The sequence below is a fragment of the Pectinophora gossypiella genome, chromosome 6, assembly GCF_024362695.1.
Source record: "Pectinophora gossypiella chromosome 6, ilPecGoss1.1, whole genome shotgun sequence".
Lineage (NCBI taxonomy): Eukaryota > Metazoa > Arthropoda > Insecta > Lepidoptera > Gelechiidae > Pectinophora > Pectinophora gossypiella.
The window spans coordinates 330,037-354,751 of NC_065409.1; the positions used below are offsets into that span (position 1 = coordinate 330,037).

The 24,715-nt window shown below is 38.2% G+C and overlaps 1 protein-coding gene across 1 annotated transcript in view; it reads left to right on the forward strand.

Annotated features, from left to right (window-relative positions):
- The first annotated feature begins 348 nt into the window (after window positions 1–348).
- Window positions 349–24,715, forward strand: part of LOC126367579 (uncharacterized) — a 60,272-nt gene continuing 35,905 nt past the window's right edge. Inside the window, exons 1-2 of the mRNA XM_050011164.1 lie at window positions 349–533; window positions 21,928–22,022. Of these exons, the coding sequence (XP_049867121.1) occupies window positions 21,952–22,022 (71 nt within the window). The 5' untranslated portion in view covers window positions 349–533; window positions 21,928–21,951. The remainder of the gene's footprint in view (window positions 534–21,927; window positions 22,023–24,715) is intronic.

Below are 24,715 nucleotides of genomic sequence, written 5' to 3' on the forward strand. Positions count from 1 at the left end.
CATTATACCTCCTCATATAAAGTAGAACTAGCAAAATATTGTAATGGGGGTTTAATGGCGGTTTGTTCAATAAATGCGAAACATACGTTATATACTTGTCTGTTAAACTTTAACATAGGTAAGTTCACCTATTTCTCGAACCTTTTACGACATCCAGAACTTTTAAGATAAATCTTCTACCGCTTTCTCTTTGTGACCGCAAATGGCATTATTTGACTACTTGGCCCGACTCTACCCCGGCTCTCGGTCTAGCCGTGAGAACAACAAAGGGCCGCGGCCGGCCGCCGCCGCGCCGCCGGCCGCACCAGGGCCCCGGGGCTCCGGGCCGCAGTCAGTCCGCACGGAGCCTCCGCTATCGGCGCCCGCGTCGCGACAACGTCTCACTCTTACCGTCACACGCTACGCACTACACAAACTATACCCAGTGAACTACCGCGTGTTATAATTAAAACAATATCATCAGTGAAATATTATCTGTGAATGTTTCAGTGTTTTATAAACAGTGCATGAAAGGATTTACAGGCTTTTTATTGGTAAGTCAGTTTTAAAATAAGCTATAAGTATAATAGTTAAAAAGAACTCATCAATAAAACTTATGTTTAGCGTCAATTTTACTTAGTCTTCTCGCATAGCAAATAGACACGATGACCACAAAACTTAAAGGTCTTGGATTCGATTCTCCGTCGGGCCACTTTAACAAACGTAACAGCACGCATCAGTATGCTCCGTCTCCGTTCTCCCTTCACCCGACGAGGGGAACTTAAGTTTTACGAAGACTTCACTGGTGTTCCTTCACTGGTGAACCTGTAGTTGTGTGGATACGTTTACATTAAACTAGCTTTACGGTCGTGACTTTGTCCGATGGACTTTGCTAATCGCGCGCGGCACGCTTTTTCTATACCCTTTCCATCCCCTTTAGGATTTGGGGGTAAAAACTATTCTACGTATGTTCTTCCCTAGATTTCAAACTATCTTCATTCCAAATTTCATCTAAATCAGTTCAACGGTTTAAGCATGAAAAGGTAACAGAAAGAGTTACTTTAGCATGTATAATATTAGATAAGTACCTCTTTATTTTTTCAATCTCATGTTGTTGTTTTCATGGATAGATATTCTATTAAAACCAACTAGACTCCGGGCTTTATCTATCGATGGGAATGCTCCTTTACTTAATGAAGTCCGTTCCCATGGGCTGTACCGTCATAGAGATGCGTGATATTAGCAGCCTGTTCATCCCAATTAAATCCGTGGCTGCGTACGAGAACCGGCTCGGGCGAGAGTTCCAGCGCACGCGCGGACAAAAGCGTTTCTTGAGTTGCACATTTACATATCAAATTGCTGCCTGCTCGTGATTTCTAAATTCACGGTGATTAATAGGATGTTCTCAGCGGCTACCGTAATTGAAAGATGGCGATCGGTATAGAAGTGGCGGCGAAAGCGTGGCGCGGGCGCAGGCGTGTGTGATGGACACGACTCGTGCCGAGATGGCATTTGTTTTCTCCACACCACAAAAAGACTTACGATATCAACCATGCTGCAGTTTCTAAAGTTAATTTCTATACTAAAATGCTCATGGTCGATCATATCAATTTTGCCTACATTTAAAACGACGCTGTTTGATTTACAAACCTCCAGTAACATTTCAATGTCGCTTGATTACGATCGCTTTCTAAAATCTGCATATGAACACTATTAGTCTCATGGGAGAACATCTTTTATCTGTACTTTGACATGGAAACTGTATTCTTAATGACTTTGTAAGGTAAAGCACTGTAGATCATATACTTGTACACTTTCAAGCTGCTTTCACAATATACACTCACCAACAAAGTAAACAAGAAACCTTACACACCAGTTAAGACTAATTATGAGCAAATTGGCCGGATGGACATGGCTTGCGGGGAAAAGTTTCGCGTTTCCGGAAAACTAGTAAGATGGTACTTCATTAACGGGTGAAAAGACCATATAAGCAGCAGGTAAGTGGGTCATCGATGGAGGCGGTAATAAATGCGTGTAATCCCATCCCACGGAGGCAAAAACGATCGATTGGAGAATTACGCAAATGCACGCGAGAAAGCATCTGCGCCTGCGCACGCGAGCCCGGGTTTACATACACGCGGGTTTTTTATCGCCTGCGCTTCCTGGAGACTGATCTAATCCACCTTACATCGCGATTAGATCTGTATACACTGCTACAGTAACATTATAACGTCATTACGCAGAGGCGTGAAAGTGTTTATAATGTCCCAGGTACGCCACAAAGTTCGCGCCCTGCGGCGAATTTCTATAAAGGTTTTACTTTCGTAACGACTTACATAGTGATGGAATCTAATGCTGGTGTATATAAAGGGAGTTTGTAACCTCGCGGTTATTACGTAATATGAAGCCGTCAAATAAAACCGCAGGAGTACTGGTACATTCAAAAGGTAGTAAAACCCAGCGAAGTTTTATAGTTACATACTTACGCAAACCCACGATCCAGATGGGCATCTGGAGACAACTTACAACCTTGGTCAACCCTAGTCCACATGATCGGGATGATACGTAGCATGGAACGTTCTTTTTCTTTTCATCCATGACCATGGCATGAAAGTTAAAAAATAATCGTATTAATATGTACAAGTGCCCACATATTATCCCATCCTGCTCCCGTCAGGACCTCCATTCAATCGTGACCAACGCGACCTTTATCGACGTTATTAAATAATAATTTGAAAAACCTCGCAGTCGTAAAAACAAGAATCAGCGCGTCAGGCATACCAAAACGTATGGGAATAGTACTCGTACCCACTATTGTTTGAAATGAACTTTATAACAATCACTTTCTTAATGTTTATCGTATGGAATCATAATAGAAACAGACAGTATCGGGTTGAGTGACTCGCGGGTTGGTGCGCGGGCGCAGTAATGAGGGAAACAGTGCAATTAATGTGGCAGATGATAAAACTGTCCAACCATTGCGACGCACGGGCACGTCGCCGCGCACAGTACACGGACAGCGAGTATAATATAAGAAGACTTACCTAGTGTTCTCAATCACGCGGGTCTTGTAAGGAACTTCCCAGCATAGCTATACGGGTAAAGTGACAGGTGACGCAGGCGCTGTGATGATGAGTAGACGACAACGGTGGCCACACAACACAAAAAACGACGAATAAGTATATGACGGTGGCAATATTCTGTCAGTTTCGGGTGACCGACACAGAGCGCGTTGATGTCGTTTGTAGGGCGCTATGACACTACTACAAAATACCATTTTTTTAAAACATGGTAAAATAAAACTCACTTCTTTTAAATGGAATATTTTATTTTACAATATTGTATTTTAGTAAAATATTTTGTATTTGTGTTCGAAGTTAATTCATACAATCTGTATAAAAAAATTGCTATAAAAATATATTTTCTAGGAATGATTCACTAAATGCGATAAGCAGGTCTATTACGTACTTACCGATATTTTAGACGCGATAATTATTAAAAAATATGAAAACATTAGGTACTTACATAGAGTATTAAATAAAATAAATAATTTGTTTTTAAAACATACCCTTAGTTTCAAGTTACCAACAACCTTTCAAAAGCTGGCGAGCTTATATTATTATAACTCGGTCTAATTATTATAATTCCTGACAACAAAAGCGGCATACAATCACGCCTCAACCCTAACGCGTTAGACAGAGAATAGAAAAAGCTCCCGTATCCTGCCCTTTGCTTCTTTTAATTAATAACTCTGTTATTCCACGAAGGTACAGTAGAGTCAGAAAAAACAGCTTTTAATTAAAATTTGTTAAAAAAATATTTTCTTTTTTCAGTGTAACTAGGTATATTTTAATATCAAAATCTGTTAGGGATTCATAAAATAATACTATTACGTGTATAATTTGGATTTGTAGCCCTTATAACGCGTATAGTGAAGTATTAAATACCTATTGAATATTGACGTATTTACAACAAAAACCTGATTTTTATCTGCAACTACTGTTAAACATCCAGAAAAGGAGGGAAGATAATGGATATTAGTGAGATAATAATAACAACACGAATTACTCTAGTGAGCATTCTGAGCATAATGCTTGCAAGTTAATATCCATAGAGGTTCGTCCTTGCTGACCGTACGTCCCCTTCTAACGGATGCTCCTAATAACCGTTGATAACATCGCTCACGGTACGGACTTGGCTCACAATTTTTTCTACGAGCACAACTGGAGTAACCGATTTCGACTCAAGTTTATGATTTATAAATTATTCTAAATCGTATGTATACGTATGTATCCTTATGTTGTGGATATACCACCAATCCGCACTAAATGTTTTGCTTATTCCTTTTTGATGCGAACAGCAAAGGACTGGAACTGTCTGCCGTCGTCTGTTTTTCCAACTCGTTATAATCTGGGAGTCTTCAAGGCTAGGGTGAATAGGCATTTGCTAGGTAAGCGTGATCCACCGCAGACCACATCGTCACTTACCATCATTTGAGATCTGAGAATGTGGAGAACGCGAGTCTATTTTATTTAAAAACGCAGGATATAACTTTAAAACAATTTTAAGTCTGATTATCGTTAATCTTTTAAATGTGCGGCATTTTGCGATTTTTGTTAGTTGTCATCTTTGGACTTCGTATCAACAGTGGCTGCAAGTTGTCTTTGATTACTTGTGGCTCTGCCCACCCAATTAGGGATTACGGGCGTGAGTTTATGTATGTGTTAGTTGTCTTATGTTTTTGTAAGTACTTAGGTACCTAAACAATGCGACGATAACAATTTGTCCGCAAAGACACACCATCGTTTAAAACAGGAAGCATTGTAATCGGAAAGTGATTAGCTCGGTATCCGCCGCAGACGGGATTACAACAGCTATTATAGAACAATACGGTGCGTCGGCGCAGGCACAATGCTCCCCCCACCCCATGGAGCACAATCAATGGACGCACGCGCCGCCGCGGTCGTCGCTTGTTTTCAAAGGTCCGATTACGAGCGATGTTTGTGCAATTCATTGGATTTGTTTGTGGACAATGAAATCGGAGCTTTTTCTCTCTTTTTATCTACAAAGAGTTTTGGTCCTTGTAATTTTGAGGGGAATTAGTCTGATGGAATCTAATTGAACAAACCAAATATACGGTCACGTGTACTATTAGTATATTTCGATGAAACTGAATGCTGCTAAGTTTAAATATAACAAAAGCGATATCTTAAATTATTTACGAGTATTAGTTGCAGTAGTTTTAAGCAGATGAGACGTTCGTTTTATAAAAAATAACGTTGAAAGTGTAACAAAGTAGTTACCTACTGAATAAAGATGTTTTTGAATTTGAATTAAGTTAATAACTCATAGTCCCAACTGATATTTTTTGCAACATTTAATCACAATAACTTGCATCAATGCACGCCACGTCATAATCGTAACGATCTAAGTAATAAAAATGAAGTTAGAAAATGAAACGTTTTCCAGCTTGACAAGTTTATCGTCCCTCGTCAGTCATAGGGAGCTGGCAGGGTGTTGGGAGCGGCACTGTACTGCGCCATTGAATACAATGGTGCTCTCGAACTGTCAATGTGACAATCATATCAAATTGACGTTTACAACACAAGATAAATAAACTGCAACTGTCTATTGTCAGTGGAGAGCTGGTGGGATGAGTTATAGGAGAGATGCGGGTAAAGTACTTATTGTTCTTGTCACACAATTCATAATGTCTCTACTGAGAGGAAATTCTTCTCTTTTTCAGATCTGTATAATTATGCATTTAAACGTTTGACGCAAAGAATAAGATGGATTTTCTATCTACTTATCCTTCGATCCTTATGTTTTAATAAAAGGGCACGAAGCTTCGAAAAAATAAATATCTATAAGTACTTAGTGTTACCTACCTATTTATGATTGCTTCGCTTCGTTTCAGATTTGCTTACTCCGCTTATGCCTTGCACCGCGCGTGACTCAAGCGTCCGTTATCCATAATTATTGCAATCGCATTATATCGAGGGGTTGGTTGTTGTAGCGGGTTGAGTGGGGTGACGCATAGTGGGTTGCGCAGTGGTTGTAAACCCTCCTTGATCGTTATTACATGATGTAACGATGGATGCGGGACGTTCATCCGACATAACCACCGCGCGGTAAGAGTGGATATCAATGCGTTTAATGTTGATGTTTAATATCTAACCGAATGCTGCACCACTTGTTATTGATTATCCGGTTTTATTTTAGTACGCACTTACTACCGGTATAGCGGTAGTGAAAATACTTAATTATAGAGTTATAAAGTGTAATTGTATCGGAAAGCTTGCCTCGTTTGATTTAACGGCTCTTTGGTACTGTAAAGTACCTAATGTTCCCTGAATGCAAAACGATTTTTTTTCAATGTCCATAATCACTGCTAACGTTTGTAGTTATTCAAGTATTATTATATATCAGTAAAGTTTTGTTTAAAAAACCAGTTTGTTTCTCACTGGGCCGGTCTTGACAATGATTAAAGCAGTCATTTATCTAACTGGCAACAAAGCCGGGGGGACTGAACTCGAGGGCCCGAATGTACACAACGTTTTGAACAAAATACATTTATTCGTATTTGATGAAAGGAAGACGGATTCAACTCAACAGTAACCCGATACTTGATGTTGGTAATTTATTTGCAACAAATCTTTTTATGCGCGGCTCCAGCGACGCAGAGGCTGACGTGCTCGCTGGCTGTCATAGCTCGCGTGTGTGAATGTGCGCCGGCGCGTGAACTCTATTGATATTGTAATTACTCGCGCATCGCTGAACCCGATTTATTTCGACCATTATCGATTTACAACATATTTTGTTGTTTTTTTCTAAATCAGGTAGGCTATCGTTGTTTCCGTTCTTATAATTAGATGGTGGAGCTACGGCCTAGAATGAGAGCCTTGAGAACGCGGCATGCGCGTGCGCTCCACATGGCCAGCACTAATTGCTGGACGCTCTCGTCTTGTTAACAACTCGTCGAGAACAGACTCTGCTATTCTAATCGCTCTATTATAATATAATAAGTGCGTCACTCGTCATATACGACAATCAAGCGCAACAGTCAATTCTTTCTCAGAGTGTATTGAACTTTCCCGATCATTGAAGTCATTTGTTTACCTTTTCTCCTCCGTTATGGTGACCTATGGGAAGTGATGGTGAAGTAAAGAAAGTTCCTGAGTCTATTGTTTGAAAGTTTACAATAGTAGGTACCTATCTAGTTTACAAATGAATCGTCATTTGTTTTCCACGTGACAGGCACTGGGAAAGGTATTCTCTCAGTTGTATATGAAATGGTTTGCTTGAACTTTAATATAACATTACGTTAGTTTTGCGTCGTTATGTGTTCTAGGCTGCAATCGGTTGATATTCCACGGACGCGCGACGAGTGTGTTCCCGGCATTTGGCGCTCATTAGCGCGCGCTCGGCTGATAGCTCGAAGATACCTCGAGCGCGCATTTTTTGCGCTGTTCCGCTTTTGGTCATCTAAGCCGATTGGACGAGATAAGCGCGTTATAGAATTTTCACGCCCGTCATTCTAATCATAGCAGATTACACTACTGTATTCTAACACGTGTTATCCGTCCATCTTCCTTCCAAGACAGTTAGTATAGTCTCTTTCAGCTGTCCAAGTAATTTGTTTGAACAACTTTATGAATGGTACAGTTACTTAGCAGACATTACACGGCATTTTGTAATCATTATTGTTGGTGCATAAAATGTTGTTATATACCTATGGCTTACGAGCATTGTTTTACAAATAAACACTCTCAGAAGAAAATGGGAAACCATACAGACTTACTGTGTATTGTACCTAAATTAAACTAGTAAGTTACTATGTTGTACCTAACCGTACTCCTGATGGAAGGGTAGATAGTAATTAATTTCCGATTAGCTTCTTTTATTAGTCTTTAATTCCCATACCACGTATCTACGCAGTAATCTCTCTAACTTTCTTCGCGAACCACCTATCACGCTGGTCGAACAGAAAGCTCGGTGATGTGTGGGTACTTGGTTCATCTTGCGATGGATGGACCTCTGACTACCCCAATTGGGATATAGTCGAGCTTATATTATGTTGTTATGTAACTTTCTTCTGATAACTCCATCCAGGAGTATCTAGCTAGGCTAGCGACAGCAAGTAAAGGCATTCGTGGGAAGCGTGCACAATTGTGTCGTTTCACGGGCGGGCGCGCGACCTGCGCCTACGCCCTACGCCCTGCGCCGGCGCCGCCGCTCCGCCCCTCCCGCCGCCCGCATCGCCCGCGCACCTGTGCGTCACGCTCCGTTGCGCAGCGGAACTAGAACAAGTGGCCGCTTGTGTCGCACTGAAGAACTCGCACTACACTACAGCAATCAAACAATTGCAGCTCGTTACCATACAATACAATCTCCTTTTTACTAACTTTGATTGCTGTTGCGACTATTTGCGACATGTCAAATTGATCAAGACGGTGATAACGCAAACTGTTCATTGTATCGCCGTGTTACCGCGTGATGTGCGACAACGGGTTACAGTATCGTGTACTTCTTCCCGTGTAACCTGAAGACTGACGTTTCGTCATCACGTTTATAGGTTTATCATCAAGTTATTGTAGTAATACTTTTCTTGTGTGGATCATTATTGCGCCGCCAAAGGCCCCTGACATGGCTCATGTAACAACTACGTACTTACATCAGTAAGTAGTACCCGGACCAACGGCTTAACTGCCAGCATCACGAATCATCTTACTTTCGGATAATCGGGTGATCAGTCTGTAATGTCCTAACCAAACTAGGGATCACACAGTATTTTTTTTGTAAGTAATATCTTGTAACCGGGATTCGGAACCGGGACCTCGGAATTGTGAACCCAATGCTGAACCACTGGACCACCATTGTAGTAATAACTCGTTAATTCTCAATCTTACAGAATACCTTACTACGATGGATGACTAATATCACGGCCGCTAGAGTCGCGCGCGGGCGCCGGTCGTGTCTACAATGTTAATAATTGCGGCTATAATGCGGATAAGTTCAGGAAATTGTTAACATGCTGCATTGTAATCCCACGGAACATCATTATATCTAAACGACGGTAAACATCTTAGTCAAGTTTAATGACATGTAGTCTCATTCATTAGAATATAATTGCTTGCTTGATATATACGTACTTACCCAGTTCTTCTTCTATCGTGTGGGTTGTGAGGTGGAGTACCAACCTCATCAACCCTGGTGTCAGGGTTACTATTGAGCCGCCAAAGGCCCCTGAAATGGCTCATGTAACGACTACTAACTTACATCAGTAAGTACTAACCGGGACCAACGGCATAACGTGCCTTCCGAAGCATGGATCATTTTACTTTCGGAGAATCTGGTGATCAGCCAGTAATGTCCTAACCAAACTAGGGACCACAAAGTAATTTTTGTGATAAATCCCCACCGGGAATCGAACCCGGGAACCTTCTCTACTAGAAAATATGAACAACAAGTCACGAAGCCGTAATTTTAATAGCCATACAAAAATTAAACGGTTTAGCATGAACACTGGAAAGGCATGCAGTTACCCGCGCAACAGCCAATATTCAAACAGAATAAATAAATAATAAAAAAATATTTCATTGAAAAATGAATTAAAACAGTAAGCATTATATAAATCTAGAGCTAACCTATATGAACTCGTTTAACCCGAGGCAAAATAGTGAAATATTTGTTATTGATTTGCGACAAAACCTAACGGCAGTGCAATAGCTTTCCCAGCGGGATGCTGTAAACAGATTTCTCCCGTTTATCTCAGTTTTTGTCGCCTAGCGATAGATGTAAGAAGTGGAAACAGTTTTAAAACTTATCAATTTTTTTTAGATACTTACTTACTTTCTTTTAATTCGTTTTTATGACTCTATCTCTCGTTTCCATTAAATGATTCAAAAGTACGGCGACGTTATATTAAGCCTCGTTTTATATTTATTGACACTGTGTATATAGTAGCATGGCGAATGAATTAAGTAAGTATAATAAGACACATATGAATTCCTAAATAGAATAATACACGAGTATTCTATGATTATGTGACACCATGTACGGTTGTAAATTTATCTATGTTTAATTCATCAGTTTGATTTAAATATACAGGATGTTAGTGACATCGTAACGAAAACTTTGAGCGATGATTCAGATCATGATTCTGAGTTGATATCCAGTAGAATTTTTTTGTAAAATGTTTTTATTAAGGGTAAAACCCAATGATTACAAAGTTAATAATGATATTATTATAATTTTATGCGTCTGAATTAACGTTTGGATCATAGATATATTAATATCACGCGATTTTCAGGATTTGTGCCTGGTTAATGGCAATAGACTCACCCCGTGTTACATGGGACTTAAACATAGCTCACGAAAAGTAGGTGTATTATTATTATTTTATCGATTTTATTCTATGACATTGTATTTGTGTATTGTTTTGTAAAGAATGACTTTGTAATTTGTTAAGACTAATTGTTATTTTCGTTTATTTATTTTATTTTTTATAATTTCATATCTTCTTGGCATTATTCTTTGCAAGTTAAAAAAAAAGTTTGCATGTTATAATTTTCATATCTAAATATGTTGACCTAATGCTATATTATATACTGACCATCTGCAAACAGTATCCACCATTTTTAAAGCGAATAAATGAATTATGTTCTAAATACAGAGGCCTGGTACCGAATTTTAAAGGAAAGACGAAAAAATACATAAAAATGAGAGGGTCGCCTCATTCACTATCCACACCATCTAACGACCCTCAGGTGAAATGCCAGTCGTGCGGACGCCATTGCTGCTCCCGTATTTGAGTTTTCAGCCATACAAGATGTTGCCACAGAAACGCTGCTGTAAGTATAAATCATCTGATCAAGATATAAAGGCCTATAAAGACTACATACACCTCTATGTGCCCCATTGGGGATATAGGCGTGATGCTATATGTGTATGGATGTGTGTGTGTGTGTGTGTATGAGAGAGAGTGAGAGAGATCAGTGATAAAGTACTATTTAAAATAAGTACTTGTTTAAAACAAAATACTGTTTCAATAAATTACTGTTATGCGCTGTGTAAGATGGATATCGGAAATATTATACACTTTCCCACTAATTATCATCCTTGTAATCATACTCTCTGAACTCAATTTACCATAAAACTCTAATTAAAGATAATCATAACTAGACCAACATGACTCGTGAATTATTTTGACGTTAGAGAAGAGACCATTCTAATCTTTATTTAATTGTATATGTCCAACTACTATAAGGCAGTAGAATAATGAAAGCTTCACGCTCCGCGTACTTCCGCAATCCTTATTACTTAAATAATAAGAGGTTCTCATTCTGTTTAATTGTTACAATGAAATACTTAAATGACATTTCAACGAAATAAGTGAAATCTAAAACTGCATTTACATCGGCAGAATTAAGTACTTGGTTACGTGTATTGTTCTTTGTTGTTTGTGAAATATCTATAAGTACAACTAAGGATTTAAAATAATAAGTTGGTAGGCACCTACTTACTTACCATATTTAAAGTTATATACACATTTAACACATTTAACATACAATATTTTTATAAAATACGAATTTATTTCAATCTCGATCACGTTAACTTAACAAGTTCATGTAAAGCCACTAAATAATATCTAAAATTAATTTAAATTAATATGAATTATTCATGGTTACAAAATAATTAAGGTTAAGATAGCGCCTGCGCAGGTTGGGTGGAAACAAAATAAAATAAGCAGAGGCGCGGGCGCTGTCGGACCGGTTCGTCCGACCTCACTTTTGAACCATTTCTCCAAGCCCTTGCGCACAGATTATATATTCGTGACGCTCACCAACTCTTATTAGAGCCACTTTAAGAAATTGCTTAAAAATGATGCCTCAATGTATATGCTACCAGTATTCCCGAGAGACAATTTTCACTGACCACTAAATTCTATTTAAATTACGAAACGTTTTATGTGGTGAAATTCTTTGTAATGGTTTAATCATTAATCTGTCAACGACACCGCGTGCGAAGATCCACACAGCGAAATACTACACCGACATACGAATAGACTGTACAATAATTTATTGAGAATATACACTTAAGTAATTAATTTCCGTTTATCAGTGGAACAGAGCGTTGCGATTGATTTACGGCGCGGAGTGTCGCAACGCGCACAGCGCGCTTTGCACGGTGCGTTACAACACAGGTTTACGAGCTTTGTATGGTTCACATGAATGAGCTACGAGTACAAATACAGCTTTTAGGATGTTATCTTAATCGTATTGTATGCTGAGTGGGATATGTTAGACTTCCTCACGCATATAATCTCTGTTGGCTAGGCTAGAGCAACAAATCATCTGAAGACTTGTAATTCGATATTAACGTCCATTAGACAATTAAGTAAGTATTCATGAACCTTATGCATTCTCCTATTTTTTTTCGAATCGTACGCATCGTACGCGCTGTCCGTATTTTCAGAATGCGGTCTCAGCTTTACTTACCAATTCATTGCTTAAAGTTATGTTTTTTTTAAAGAAATTGTAATATAGCTGTTATTTTGTATCAAAATTAAAAGGAATTTCGTATTAGCAGTTATGTTTTTTCATTTTCGATTAGTTTTGCATGCCATTCGCTCGCCTCTACCACGCTGCATGTTACGTGGGCGAGTCACGCAATATTAGTCGACGTATTAGTTTCGAATAATTGTAAAATAAACAATTAAGTAAGTAGTTATATATAAGGCTATCTGAGTTATTATAAGTTTGTATGCACGTGTGGGAATTGCTGATAATAGTTCATTTAACCATAAACCGTGGCAATAACTGTGGGATCTGTTGTTAAGCGTGTTTACATAAACATGTAAAGGTGTATATAAGTATTAATGTGTGAGAGTACTCGTATGTTTTGTTTAACAAATTAGTTTTATACAACCAGTCTGCTTTTGTTTTATTTATAGATAAAAATTTAACGACTCATCGTTCCAGTATTAAACAAATTATCATTACTTACTTACTTAAGTAATTCTTGTTTGAATGCGTGAGTAATAAATTGTTCATCGTCACTCTTTATACTAATTTTTGTATCACTTATTTTCGAGAACTTAAGTATAAAAATTGGGCCTATTTTTACACCATAAAGAAAACTTCACACATAGATGTGTGTTTTTTATCCAATAAAGATCAGCAAAAATTAAAGACAGGATACTTACCGGTCCACTTTTGAGGTCACGGGATTTTTTCTCAGGAGTATTGGTTCCGAGTTGCGGTTATCCTTCATGTATGATAGTATGGCCTCCTGCACCTTACCACTCAAACCACTTCATAAACGCAAACCTGTTTAATGCAGCTCACTCGAAAATTGTATCAACTTTCTTTTTTATTAGCACTTTAAATAAATTTCCCACGAGAGTATTGCATAATAGAATTATAAATAAACATATCTACTTAATTAAATTACCGAGTAAGTGGTATGGTGAACTTGAGTAAAAACTTAAACATCGTTTCTTCCTGTGTATATTGTAGATTACCTGGAAGACTTTATATAAGAGATAACGGAGTGAACTGCCATTAAGAACCGAATATATAGCTCATAACCAGAGTTAATGTGATACCATGCTATAGTTTGGTCGGTTTATTACAAAAAGTACGATATATATATGTTATCAAAAGTATTCTATGAATACTTACCTGTCTTTTATAAACTGGCGAGCAGTGGGTGAACCTGTGAATACACGTGAACACCTCTGCTTATCGCTTTGTGGGATACAGGCTTGTTGTAATTATATTCTGACTATGAATATTATGCAGCCACATAATAGTATGAATACATATACTTACACTCGTATGTGCATTGTCGGCACTTACACGTCTTGCGGTCGCTTCTACTCATGGGAGATTTATAATCCTCCTAATGGTTACAAGGTTATGATCATTTGCATGCAAATAATAAATAATTAAGAGCCGAGAACGGCCTTACTGGGGAGATCGTATGACACGTGGGACAGCTTACGATATCCAAATATACGACTCTATGTAACTATGTAACTAACTCTTAAAATGATATTTTAAATTTCCAATGCGATTGGATATAAATATTCATTTAGGTTTACCGGATTCTTTTGATATATAATGTTGTAAAATCGTTAATAACGCCACAAATATTTCCAAATATCGTAAATTTATTTTTCTCATCTTTAATGGTTCGAATATACCTATTTTCGTAAGCGATAGAGCAAGCTCATGTCGAGGGGGACGCTTTTAACACCAAAAACTAATAACTGCAGCATCATTCCCTACAACTTCGGTGAAGTAGAGACAGGACAGTGGGGTAACTCTAACAACATAATGGACTAAACGGCTAATTGTCGTATGATCTCACTGTGCGGTTGAAGGGAGGATACCTTAATGTTTCGTGTGTGATTCAGCATTCTCGGATACCCCACTTTCAATCTGCCCGTGGCCGCTAGGTGGCCGGCCTGCCTGTTTGCCGTTCCATGTCACATAAGAAAAAATCTACCCGCGTGCATTGAACCTACTTTTCTGATTTACGGTGCCACCCCCCAACGGGAGTGTTTGTGTCGTGTCCCAGCCGCAGCCGCCTGTCGCTGCGTCATCCCCGTGTAACGGTGACAACATTATCGCATCCACCGCGATAGTCCGCGTCATGTGGCGGTAATTACGCCATCTGCGTCCGCCATCAATCTTACCTAACTGGGCGCACATGACGCGATATAACTTATTTGCACTTTGGCATTTGCCGTTTTAATTTTATCCCCGTTAACTGTTATTCCGCCATTACTATTTAATTCTTGCCTTGGTGGGAGATCAGCTTAAGCGGTTTCCGAGATTATTGTACTTTACGCATGTAAAAGCGGCTTACTTTACAAGTAAAGCAAAGAATATTATATGTATTAGTGAGAGGCAGTAACGGTAAGTAATTCATGGGACTGTCGCGCGTGCTGCGCCCGCGCCGGCGGGGGATGACTCGTCTCTTCAAATTGTATGTAATCTTGTCGCAGGCTCACTGCGTTATTGCAGGTTTTTTAATGTCAAACAGGCCCCTGATTGCTCTATCAATGGTCAAACAAGAATATTCCAGCGTACGCGTAGTTGTCAAGACAATTACCACCAATGGGTGCATAAAAACTATATTTAAATTTTATAAAAGGCGTATTAAACCAACTTGTGCGAAGCCATATTAAATAATGTTGGGTAATATTTTTAACTTTATTCCTCTTAATTTTCTCTCCAAATGAAAGTAATAGCTTTCAACGATACGAGTAGACCTATGTTATAAACATGTTATGGTATCGTAAAGATGCCTTTAATTTTTTTCTCTGAAACAATTTAAAACATGAGCATTGTGCAATTTATGTTTCTCTTAAGAATAGAGATGTACCGATTACGGTTTCAACCCAGCTAGCAAGCAGACTAGTCGTCCAAATGTTCAGTTCCTACTTTGTAAGTGTTAAAAGACTGTTGCTAAAGTTAATGACTATAAAAAACGTTTACGTGATATCCCCTATTTATTATTGTAATTGATAAACAATGGCTATCAGAGATTTTTGACTGATGTATGTCGCTTAGCAGTGATTCATTTCAATTCGAAGTAATAATTTCTTATTCTGGGGGGTTAAAAAGTCGAACACAATGTAAAAATTGTTAACGATTACATAAATAAATAAAAAAAATAATAAATAAAGGCCACATCGAAGCAATTCATCCAAGAAAGCAATATTGCAATTTGACATTTGCGCATATAAAAGTCAGTGCGCAGTGCAAACAAATAGCAATATTGCTTTCTTAGATGAATTGCTTCGATGTGGCAATTTTAACCCCCCAGTTGTGCTGATTATTATATTAAGTTTTTCTGCTTTATGCTACCGTATTCAATGACGACTAGCGTTTTTGCGCGTATCTGGACTAAGCTCCGTTTTGCAAACATTAACTTTACCTTTATCTGGAAGGCCGCGGCCCACGGCGCGGCGCGGTAATGACAGCATGGGCCTGGAAATGACGCGTGCGCACTCAGGGTAATGACGCGGCAGGGTAATGACGGGGATTGCCGTGGTATACCGGCCGGCATTACGCTGGTATGCGAATAACCGCTATCATTTATTGCGTGCAGTATTTGTGTGGGTTTAAGGGTTCCATTTGTAAATCGCGAATAGTTCTTGTACCGTAAATAATATAAGACTATAAGTTATAGTAATATAACTATTTACTTATTTACTTGAATATAATACGGTGAGATACGGATTCTACCGAATGGTCTCATTCCGAGATTCATCAGGTGACACATAACAGCATAACATAACATCACGCCTTTATCCTTGAAGGGGTAAGCAGAGGTGTATACTATATACAGCCACTCCTCGCCACCTATGTTTTAGTCCCATGGCCATGTTGCCATTAACTACACTTAGTTTTTTTTTTTGAATTAATAATCAAATATTATTTATAAGGTTAGTAAGTTACAAAAGTTTTACATTATAACGTTTTATTACCAGCACTAGTGACCAAACAAATCATAGGTACCGCCACAGTAGACAATTATGTTACTGTATACAATAGCCATTATATTGCATATTTGCACGCGCACCTGTAAGAACAAATAATATAATAATAAAGGCAAATTGTTTGATTGTCTGTGATAAATCTGAAATAACCGCCCACGCGCCGCGCGACCGGACGCGCACGCAACGTCGCGCGGCGAGGCTGTGCCGTGAGTGACCACCACGTACGACACAGGCGAACGTGTACGTATAATTATGTGTCGGTGACTTTGAACTAAGTATCTATTCGATTAAAATATAACTTTTTAATAATTGATTTTAATAGTAGATATAAAGCGATCGCATCGTGCGCAACAAATGTTCATTGTTTTCGTGTACTACGTAAATTAATTTAATTTTGTTGGTTTTTATTATTACCGTAATTACATACTAGATGATTATGCTCCTGCGCTGGAATAGAAGCGAATAAAAACCATAGACCACGTTCAGCTGCTTGTTGCCGGACATGTAATAAGAACCGACAGACGCTTTGAGTCCTTTTTAAAACTATGGACCGTTTTTGGATTGCTCACCTGTTCGTCATCAACTGAGAACTTCGTATCAAAAGTAAAATAGAATAGAATAGAAAGTGTTTATTATAAAAGGACACCCATTAAAAAACATGACAATAACATGACCTAAATTTTTCACAAACCAATATCAAAAAGCAAAACGGATGTTCGTCGAAATGATCATGAGGTGGTGATGGAAGTCCTAAGATAAAAGGGCCTCACTCAGCACAAGTCGCGGCGTGAACCACGACGCTGGTCAGTATTATGTGGACCCTGTTGGGTGAGGCACGAACGCTGTGTTCCATAAATATGTTTTAATAGTGTACATAGTGTATTATACAATACCAAAATATTTAAATAGATATTTAAATATTTAGATAGGCTGATCCCTTATCACCATAAGGTTCATCATATCCATCTTTGGACTTCGTATCAACAGTGGCTGCAAGTTGTCTTTGATTACTTGTGGCTCTGCCCACCCCATTAGGGATTACGGGCGTGAGTTTATGTATGTATGTATGTAAAATATTTAAATAGAATTAAGGTGGCACTTGTGATCGTGCCCGCCCCGTTGGGGTATACGGGCGTGAGTTTTTTTTTTCATTCAAAAATAGATTGAATCTATGCAAAATACGCAACTGAAACCATTAAAGTACCCTGATACAAAAGACATCAACGCGGAAATTTTTCTAGTATTTTTTGCACAGCGCACAGTTAGTTTAAACAATAATTAGGTCACATCAAAGAGATAAGACAATCACGGGTTGTTTATGTAACTAAGTTTCTAGTGTTACTATAGCAACATATTATACATCAATACTTGGCATAAATAATCCTGTGCAAATGGCTAAAATTATAAAGAATCTATATATTTTTATGAGTTGTCAGTTTCAACCTATCACAGAATAGTATGTCTTAATGTCAATATAGAACAATGATGTATAATATCGTGTTATTATAGTAACAATGGAAAAACTGACCTCAGATTCACTTTTACCAAAATGCAGGCTTTCTGCCATCTGTTACAAAATAACCATCATGGCACTTGCAACAGTGTCAAAATATCGGGAGTCTCATATCCTTTATAAATACTTACATTGTTTTAAGTTTACGCGGTAAGAACCCGTTATTATGTGCTCATATCCCTATTTCAAACGCGGTAAGAAAAAGCAAACATAATAACGGGATTATGTGTTTTAATTATGTTACAAAATAATTTGCGAAACTTGCGAAATGGCGGAAGTTATAATTAAAAACTAGAGAAAGTGAGATGTGGAGTAATTTATATGTGACCCTACATCACTAGACACGTTACACTGACAACTACATCTTTATTTATACTATTATTATACAGCCTCTAAGTTTCAACTTTAAACAGATTTTAATAAAGCTCATTATGTTCAAACACCTAACAACAAAGCTAATTTATTCTTAATTAGTTTTAATCTGGCTTCTGCGCAGCATTCCATATTCAAATGAGTTTCAAATGGGTTTTATGTCCTGTAAGTTTACGATGATCCTAATTTAATTCGACTTTTATGTGTTTTGAATTGGAAGCTTAAATCCTTAAATTGGATTTTAGTAATGTTATTTTACTTCATATATTATTTTATTTATCCATCTAAGGACTTAGAATAGCCTCCGTGGTCTAGTGGTTAGAGCGTTAGGCTCACGATCTGGAGGTCCGGGTTCGATTCCCGATGGGGACATTGTCGAAATCACTTTGTGAGACTGTTCTTTGTTTGGTAAGGACTTTTCAGGCTTGAATCACCTGATTGTCCGAAAAAGTAAGATGATTCCGTGCTTCGGGCTATTAGCCGTAAAAACACCTCCACCAACCCGCATTGGAGCAGCGTGATGGAGTATGCTCCATACACCCTCCGGTTGATTGAGGGGAGGCCTGTGCCCAGCAGTGGGACGTATATAGGCTGTTTATGTAAAGACTTAGAATAAAAATGGCTGCGAGTTGTCTTCTGGTTATGTGCCTCTGCTTATCCCATTAGGAATTACGGGCGTGAGTTTATGTACGAATTTGTTTACATAGCAACGCTGTAACTGTATGCTCTGTGCGAACATGCGCAGAACAATGCGCAGATTTTTATAACAGTTTCGTAATAGCTTGCTACAGTAATCACCATTAAACTATAATTCATTGGGTATATCAGGTCTATGATTTACAGGAAGAGTCAACACAACAACACATTATATGTACTGGTAGTCTTAAGAAGAAACTGAAGGAATATATGTTGGAATAAATAATAAGTGTAGTTAAGTTTAGTAAGTTAAGTGTGTGTAGTATAAGTAACTCAATTTATAGGATTTTAGTGGGTGGAGGGCAGTTGTTGTAAATGCTGGTACTTAAACAAAACTACGATTGTAGTTTGGCGATAGTATTAAAATGTATATGTATGTAATTTTGTTCATAAATATATATAAAAAAACTCGTTTTTTTTTTTTTTTTTTGTCTTTAATTTACTTAAGGGCAAAAAAACTCGTGTGCGCTCTTATTAAATTACTTCTGTGCCGGATTCCGCGTAAAGATAAAACCGAATATTTTTTCAATCAATCACTCGAGCACATTCAGTTAGTGGACAAAATAATAATAAGTACTGGCTGCTACAACTTGCCAGTCTGCGTGCAATATTAAAAAAGAAAGCAGTAAAATAGCATCACATAAGCTCTTGACTCTATTGCAAGCTGAACTAAGTACCCACACCTCACCGAGATTTCTGTTAAACCAACGTATACAGGGTGTTAGTGACATCGTAACGAATACTCAGGGGGATAATTCAGGCCATGATTCTGAGTTAATATTAAGTGGAATTTTTCGTCGCAAAATTCATGATTTTTTTAGTATTTTTAAATTATTTTCAATTCTATACTTTTTACCCTCAGTATTCGTTACGATGTCACTTACACCCCACACAAGTACATACGGTAGCCATACAAGTAGGTTTGGGTGTTAGTGACACTGTAACGAATACTGAGGGGGATGGTTCAGACCATGATTCTGAGTTGATATCAAGTGGAATTTTTAGTCCGAATATTCCTGAATTTTTTGTGTTTTTTTTTAATTATTTTCAATTCCATACTTTTGCGACGGAAAATTCCACTTGATATCATCTCAGAATCATGGCCTCAATCACCCCTCAAAGTTTTCGTTACGATGTCACTAACACCCTGTATATGGTGAGCCGTATCGTCATCTATAATGAATCGAGTCGAGCATGGATCGAGTCATAAATAAATAACTCATTGGCACAAGGGTAAAATATAAATTCTTAATTTACTTAAACGTAAATAAATAGCATGGGGCTAGGTCGTCTCCCCATCGACTTTCACATGCATCTTCTTCACTCAACAGAAAGACTTTGCAAAGCAATTAACTTATTAAACTGTATATTTATTATAAAAAAAAAAAACTGTAAATAAGCAAGGCAATTAAGTAAGAGACGTGCCGAAAATGAGAAACGGTAAAAACTTGTATGTCCATATCGCGACTTGGGCCAGACTGGTTCTTGCACAAAATGTTACAATTGATTCAACAGACTGATTTATGTATGAGTTACGAGTTTATGATAGATATGGCAAATTGGTCTTAATAAGTCTTACATGGATAGGTAACAAACATAAACTTACGCCCCTTATCTCTGTTTGTTGAGGACACACACACACACGCACACACACACACACACACACACACACACACACACACACACACACACACACACACACACACACACACACACACACACGCATAAACCCACACATTGCATTGCATTATAATATTTTATTATACACTTTAAAGCGTCGTCATCCCAACACTGGCCCTGCAGGACTAACTCACTAAAACTCAGAGCTTTCCACTGTGTTTATCATTCAGTAACGCCTGAGATATTGTCTTGGTGTAAATATAATACATCCGATTATGACACTTCTCACAAGACAGAATAGAAAACATAAGAAGACACATAAGTTTTATAACAATCTTGATATTTTATTAGTGACATGTACACATCGTTAGGCCGCGCTGCGCCCGCGCCGGTATCCGTGGCGTATGTTTTTGTCTGTCTAGTTATGGCGCTACAACTCGCGCAATTTGTCGGTGTGATCTACGCGACACGCGGTCGATATCCACACGCTATAATAGAATCGCTTTTTGCGACAACAACGACTTGTACGTTGCGCACAAAAACATCATGCGCGTCTGTTACATTTGTAACTATTTATGTACTTACTTTGGAACAACTACTTTTATGTAGGAGTAGTAGTGTATGAAATTATCAAACTTATCTTTATAACATATCATTGCATCACGCCTGTTACCGTAAGGGGTAGGCAGAGGTATATCATATACATCCACTCCTCGTCAGCTATGTTTAAGTTCTATGTGATAAGGGGCGAGCCTAATGCCATTAATCGGGCACAAATCAGTACGTGATGTCAAAAGGGCAAAGTCGAATTCAGTAGCTAAGAGCCCGAGCCGGGATTCGAACCCGGGACGTCACGATGTAAGTCACGTGTTCTCCGAATAGGGATATCACGGATTATAAGAAACTAAATAAAATAAAATGCATTTGTTTCGGGTAATTGTATCTTACCCATATAGTAAGATACCATTCATTATGTCACTTTAAAATTAAAAGTTATTAAGTACAAACAAAATTTTTAAATTAAGAATGAAATAAAGTTAAAAATTATTAAAATCAAAACTAAATGTACTTAAAATTAAAATCATATTTATTAAAACTTAATAAATCAAAAATTAATTAATATTGAATTAAAAATAAACGTAAAATAATAAAATATAATTTATAAATATCTGGTTATAAATATGCACATGGTACAAAGTAATATTGAACGCTCGCGTTGTGGTTGTTGCAGATCTGATGGTGGAGGGGGGGCGCCATGTCGGCGGTGATGAGCACGCTGTCCATCATCAGCGGCGGCCGCCGCGCGCACCGCAAGCTCGCCAGCAGGTAAGAAATACATACAAGCTTACCCGTGTGAAGCTTACTTTATGTAAAAAAGCTTATTATAAGATTAATGATTACTTACTTACCTAAATGATAAAAAATTCTGGTACTCAATGTGTGCCTCTAGTTATGAAATAACTTATACCTACATCGATTTAAAAGATGTGTTGCAGCTACAGTTTCTTGTCATTTATTCTCCTCAGCCTCGCAACACCTTGCGAAATTACATAAATTCAAATTAAATTGACCTTCAACAAATTTATCCGTAATAATTACGTTGAATGAATGTTTCTGATTTCTGGTACCATTACTATCTAGCGTGTCCATACGTAACTGTTTCTACATGTCCCCACTGTCCAGCACAATCTTCCGCTTATTTACACGGCCTTCCAGTCGGTAAAGGTTTCAGCTTGACGGCTTTTACTAGCACCCCAACGTATGAAACATTCCGAAGAGAAAGTGCAACTGAAAATATATTATTTACTTATTAAAATGGTAGTGTATTTGAGTATTTAGAGTCGCTTTTCTAAATAAGAATATCTTACAGCTCAATCACAATTATAATAGCTAGCAATAACTCATAAGCATATACCTACCCTGTAGAAGACTACTCGTATAATGTCTTGAAGGTATGTTCATGCATAAATGTAACAGTCATAGTTACTAACATACTACACACTTTCCCTTTCATTCATATACGCATTTATTCAGACTTAATTTCATTCATCTTCATTGCATAAACACTTATTGAACAATGAAATGGAATTTGTTTTCTATCTATGTAGATGTCGATCTCTCTGATGCAATGGCTAGATCACCAACTGGAGAACCTTGATTCAATTACCGGAGTGGGCAATATAATGAAATGAACCAACGGCGGAGCAGCGTGAATCCAAACTTCCCCTTTTCGAACGATATATACGCACAGGAGTTGTTCCCAACGTCTTTGTTTTTAGTTTTATTTTATTCTACTTATTGCAAAACTGACACCCTCAACTGACTTACACCCGTGTTCTAAAATATTAACTCAAACCTTTCTTTACTCATTTGAGGAGACCTTAAAGAAGAACTCAGCTCAAAATCGGTATTCTTACATAGCGCCTCAACCACATCACGCGTTTACTCCAGTAAGGTGGAGTGGACGCATGGCGTTATTATTTTTGTATTATTTTGTTGGCAGTATCGACACCCGTGAGTAACACTCAAGTAAAAAATACTTAGCTGAGGCTGAGTCAAGTGGAGGAGGTTTCGAGTTAACATCTTAGAATATGGGTGTTAGACTTCGTAAAAAACTTAGCGTGCAATGCAACTGCCGAGCCTAACATTTCATCACCAAAGACATGAGTATGACAACATACCAAGTGCAGCACTACTGTGTGAGACTATATTTCTTGCGCAGTTCAATGATCACTGATCCGTATCAACATTATCGCGGACGCATACAAATGACGTCATTAAATCAAGATAGCCCGGAGGCTGCCCTATGCAAATTGAAATTAAACCTCATTTATTGCTAATTGCACTTAACCACCTGCTACTATTTATATCGTAAGCACTTGCTGATCACTTACTTTGAACCCGACAATATCAAAATATAATTTTAATTCGTATAATATAGCATTATTGTAAGCCAAGAGGTACGTTTTATTCGAAAGCTATTTCCATATAAGTAAGTAATAAAAAATGAAAGCGTTTCTCGCGATGGGTGGCGGTGTTGGTGTGGAATGCGAGATGAAGTCAATCGGATTACGAGGTGATTACCATACTGCGCGGCGGCGTGGGCGCACTCCGCGCAGACATAAGGTTAGGTACAGACTGGATAGCAGCGAGCAGGGGGACGGGTGCGGGAGACTGAGGCATTTAATTAAAACGTGACCCTAAAAGTCCCAAAAATTGTTTGAATGAAGTGAGGGAAGTTAAGTTTTGTGACCTTCACAATACTGTGAGACTCCTACACTCAACGATGGAGCAGCCAGGGCGATACGCGCTTATTGCAGTCGCTGACACCGCGCCGCCGCCGCCGCCGCTCCGCTGCCCGCCTATCTTATATAAGTACCTGTATGCCCGCGACCGCTAAGTCGGTGACATTCGCTTTTGACGATAATCCACTTATTAACGTGCCATTGATGAGTTTTCTTCATGGCAGAATAAAAACAGCCAACGCTTTTATAGCTGTGGAAGAAAATAATAAAATACCTAGTATGTGCGGTTAAACGCTTAGTTGAACAATGATGAAAAAATAATACTTAATGGTTACTTCTACTTTTAAAGGCATTTTTGTTTATCCTCAGCCTCGTCACACAACGTCGTAATGGGATAGGCAGAGCCACAAGCCTTTGGAAAACATTTGGAGAAGGAACGTTGGTCTCATAGCGCTCGCACATGCGTAAAATTCACAAAGAAATTTGCAAGTTCAAATCCCATCCGATTTAATTGTCGCTTTGTACGACAAGGAACGATGCATTATTGCATAACTGTCGAACAGGCCCTGTATTGTCTGAGTACGTTTTTAAGTCTACAAACAACTAAGTACTTTAATGACTACTGTAGAACGTCCTCGGTTGTAGCACTTTCAATTTCTGACCATAAATCGTGGTGAGATCTGTTGGAACCCTGAGTCGAGGTCATCGTCATAATACAACATATTTATGTGGCCATTAAATTTTAATTCTTTCGTAATGCAATAAATTCGGAAC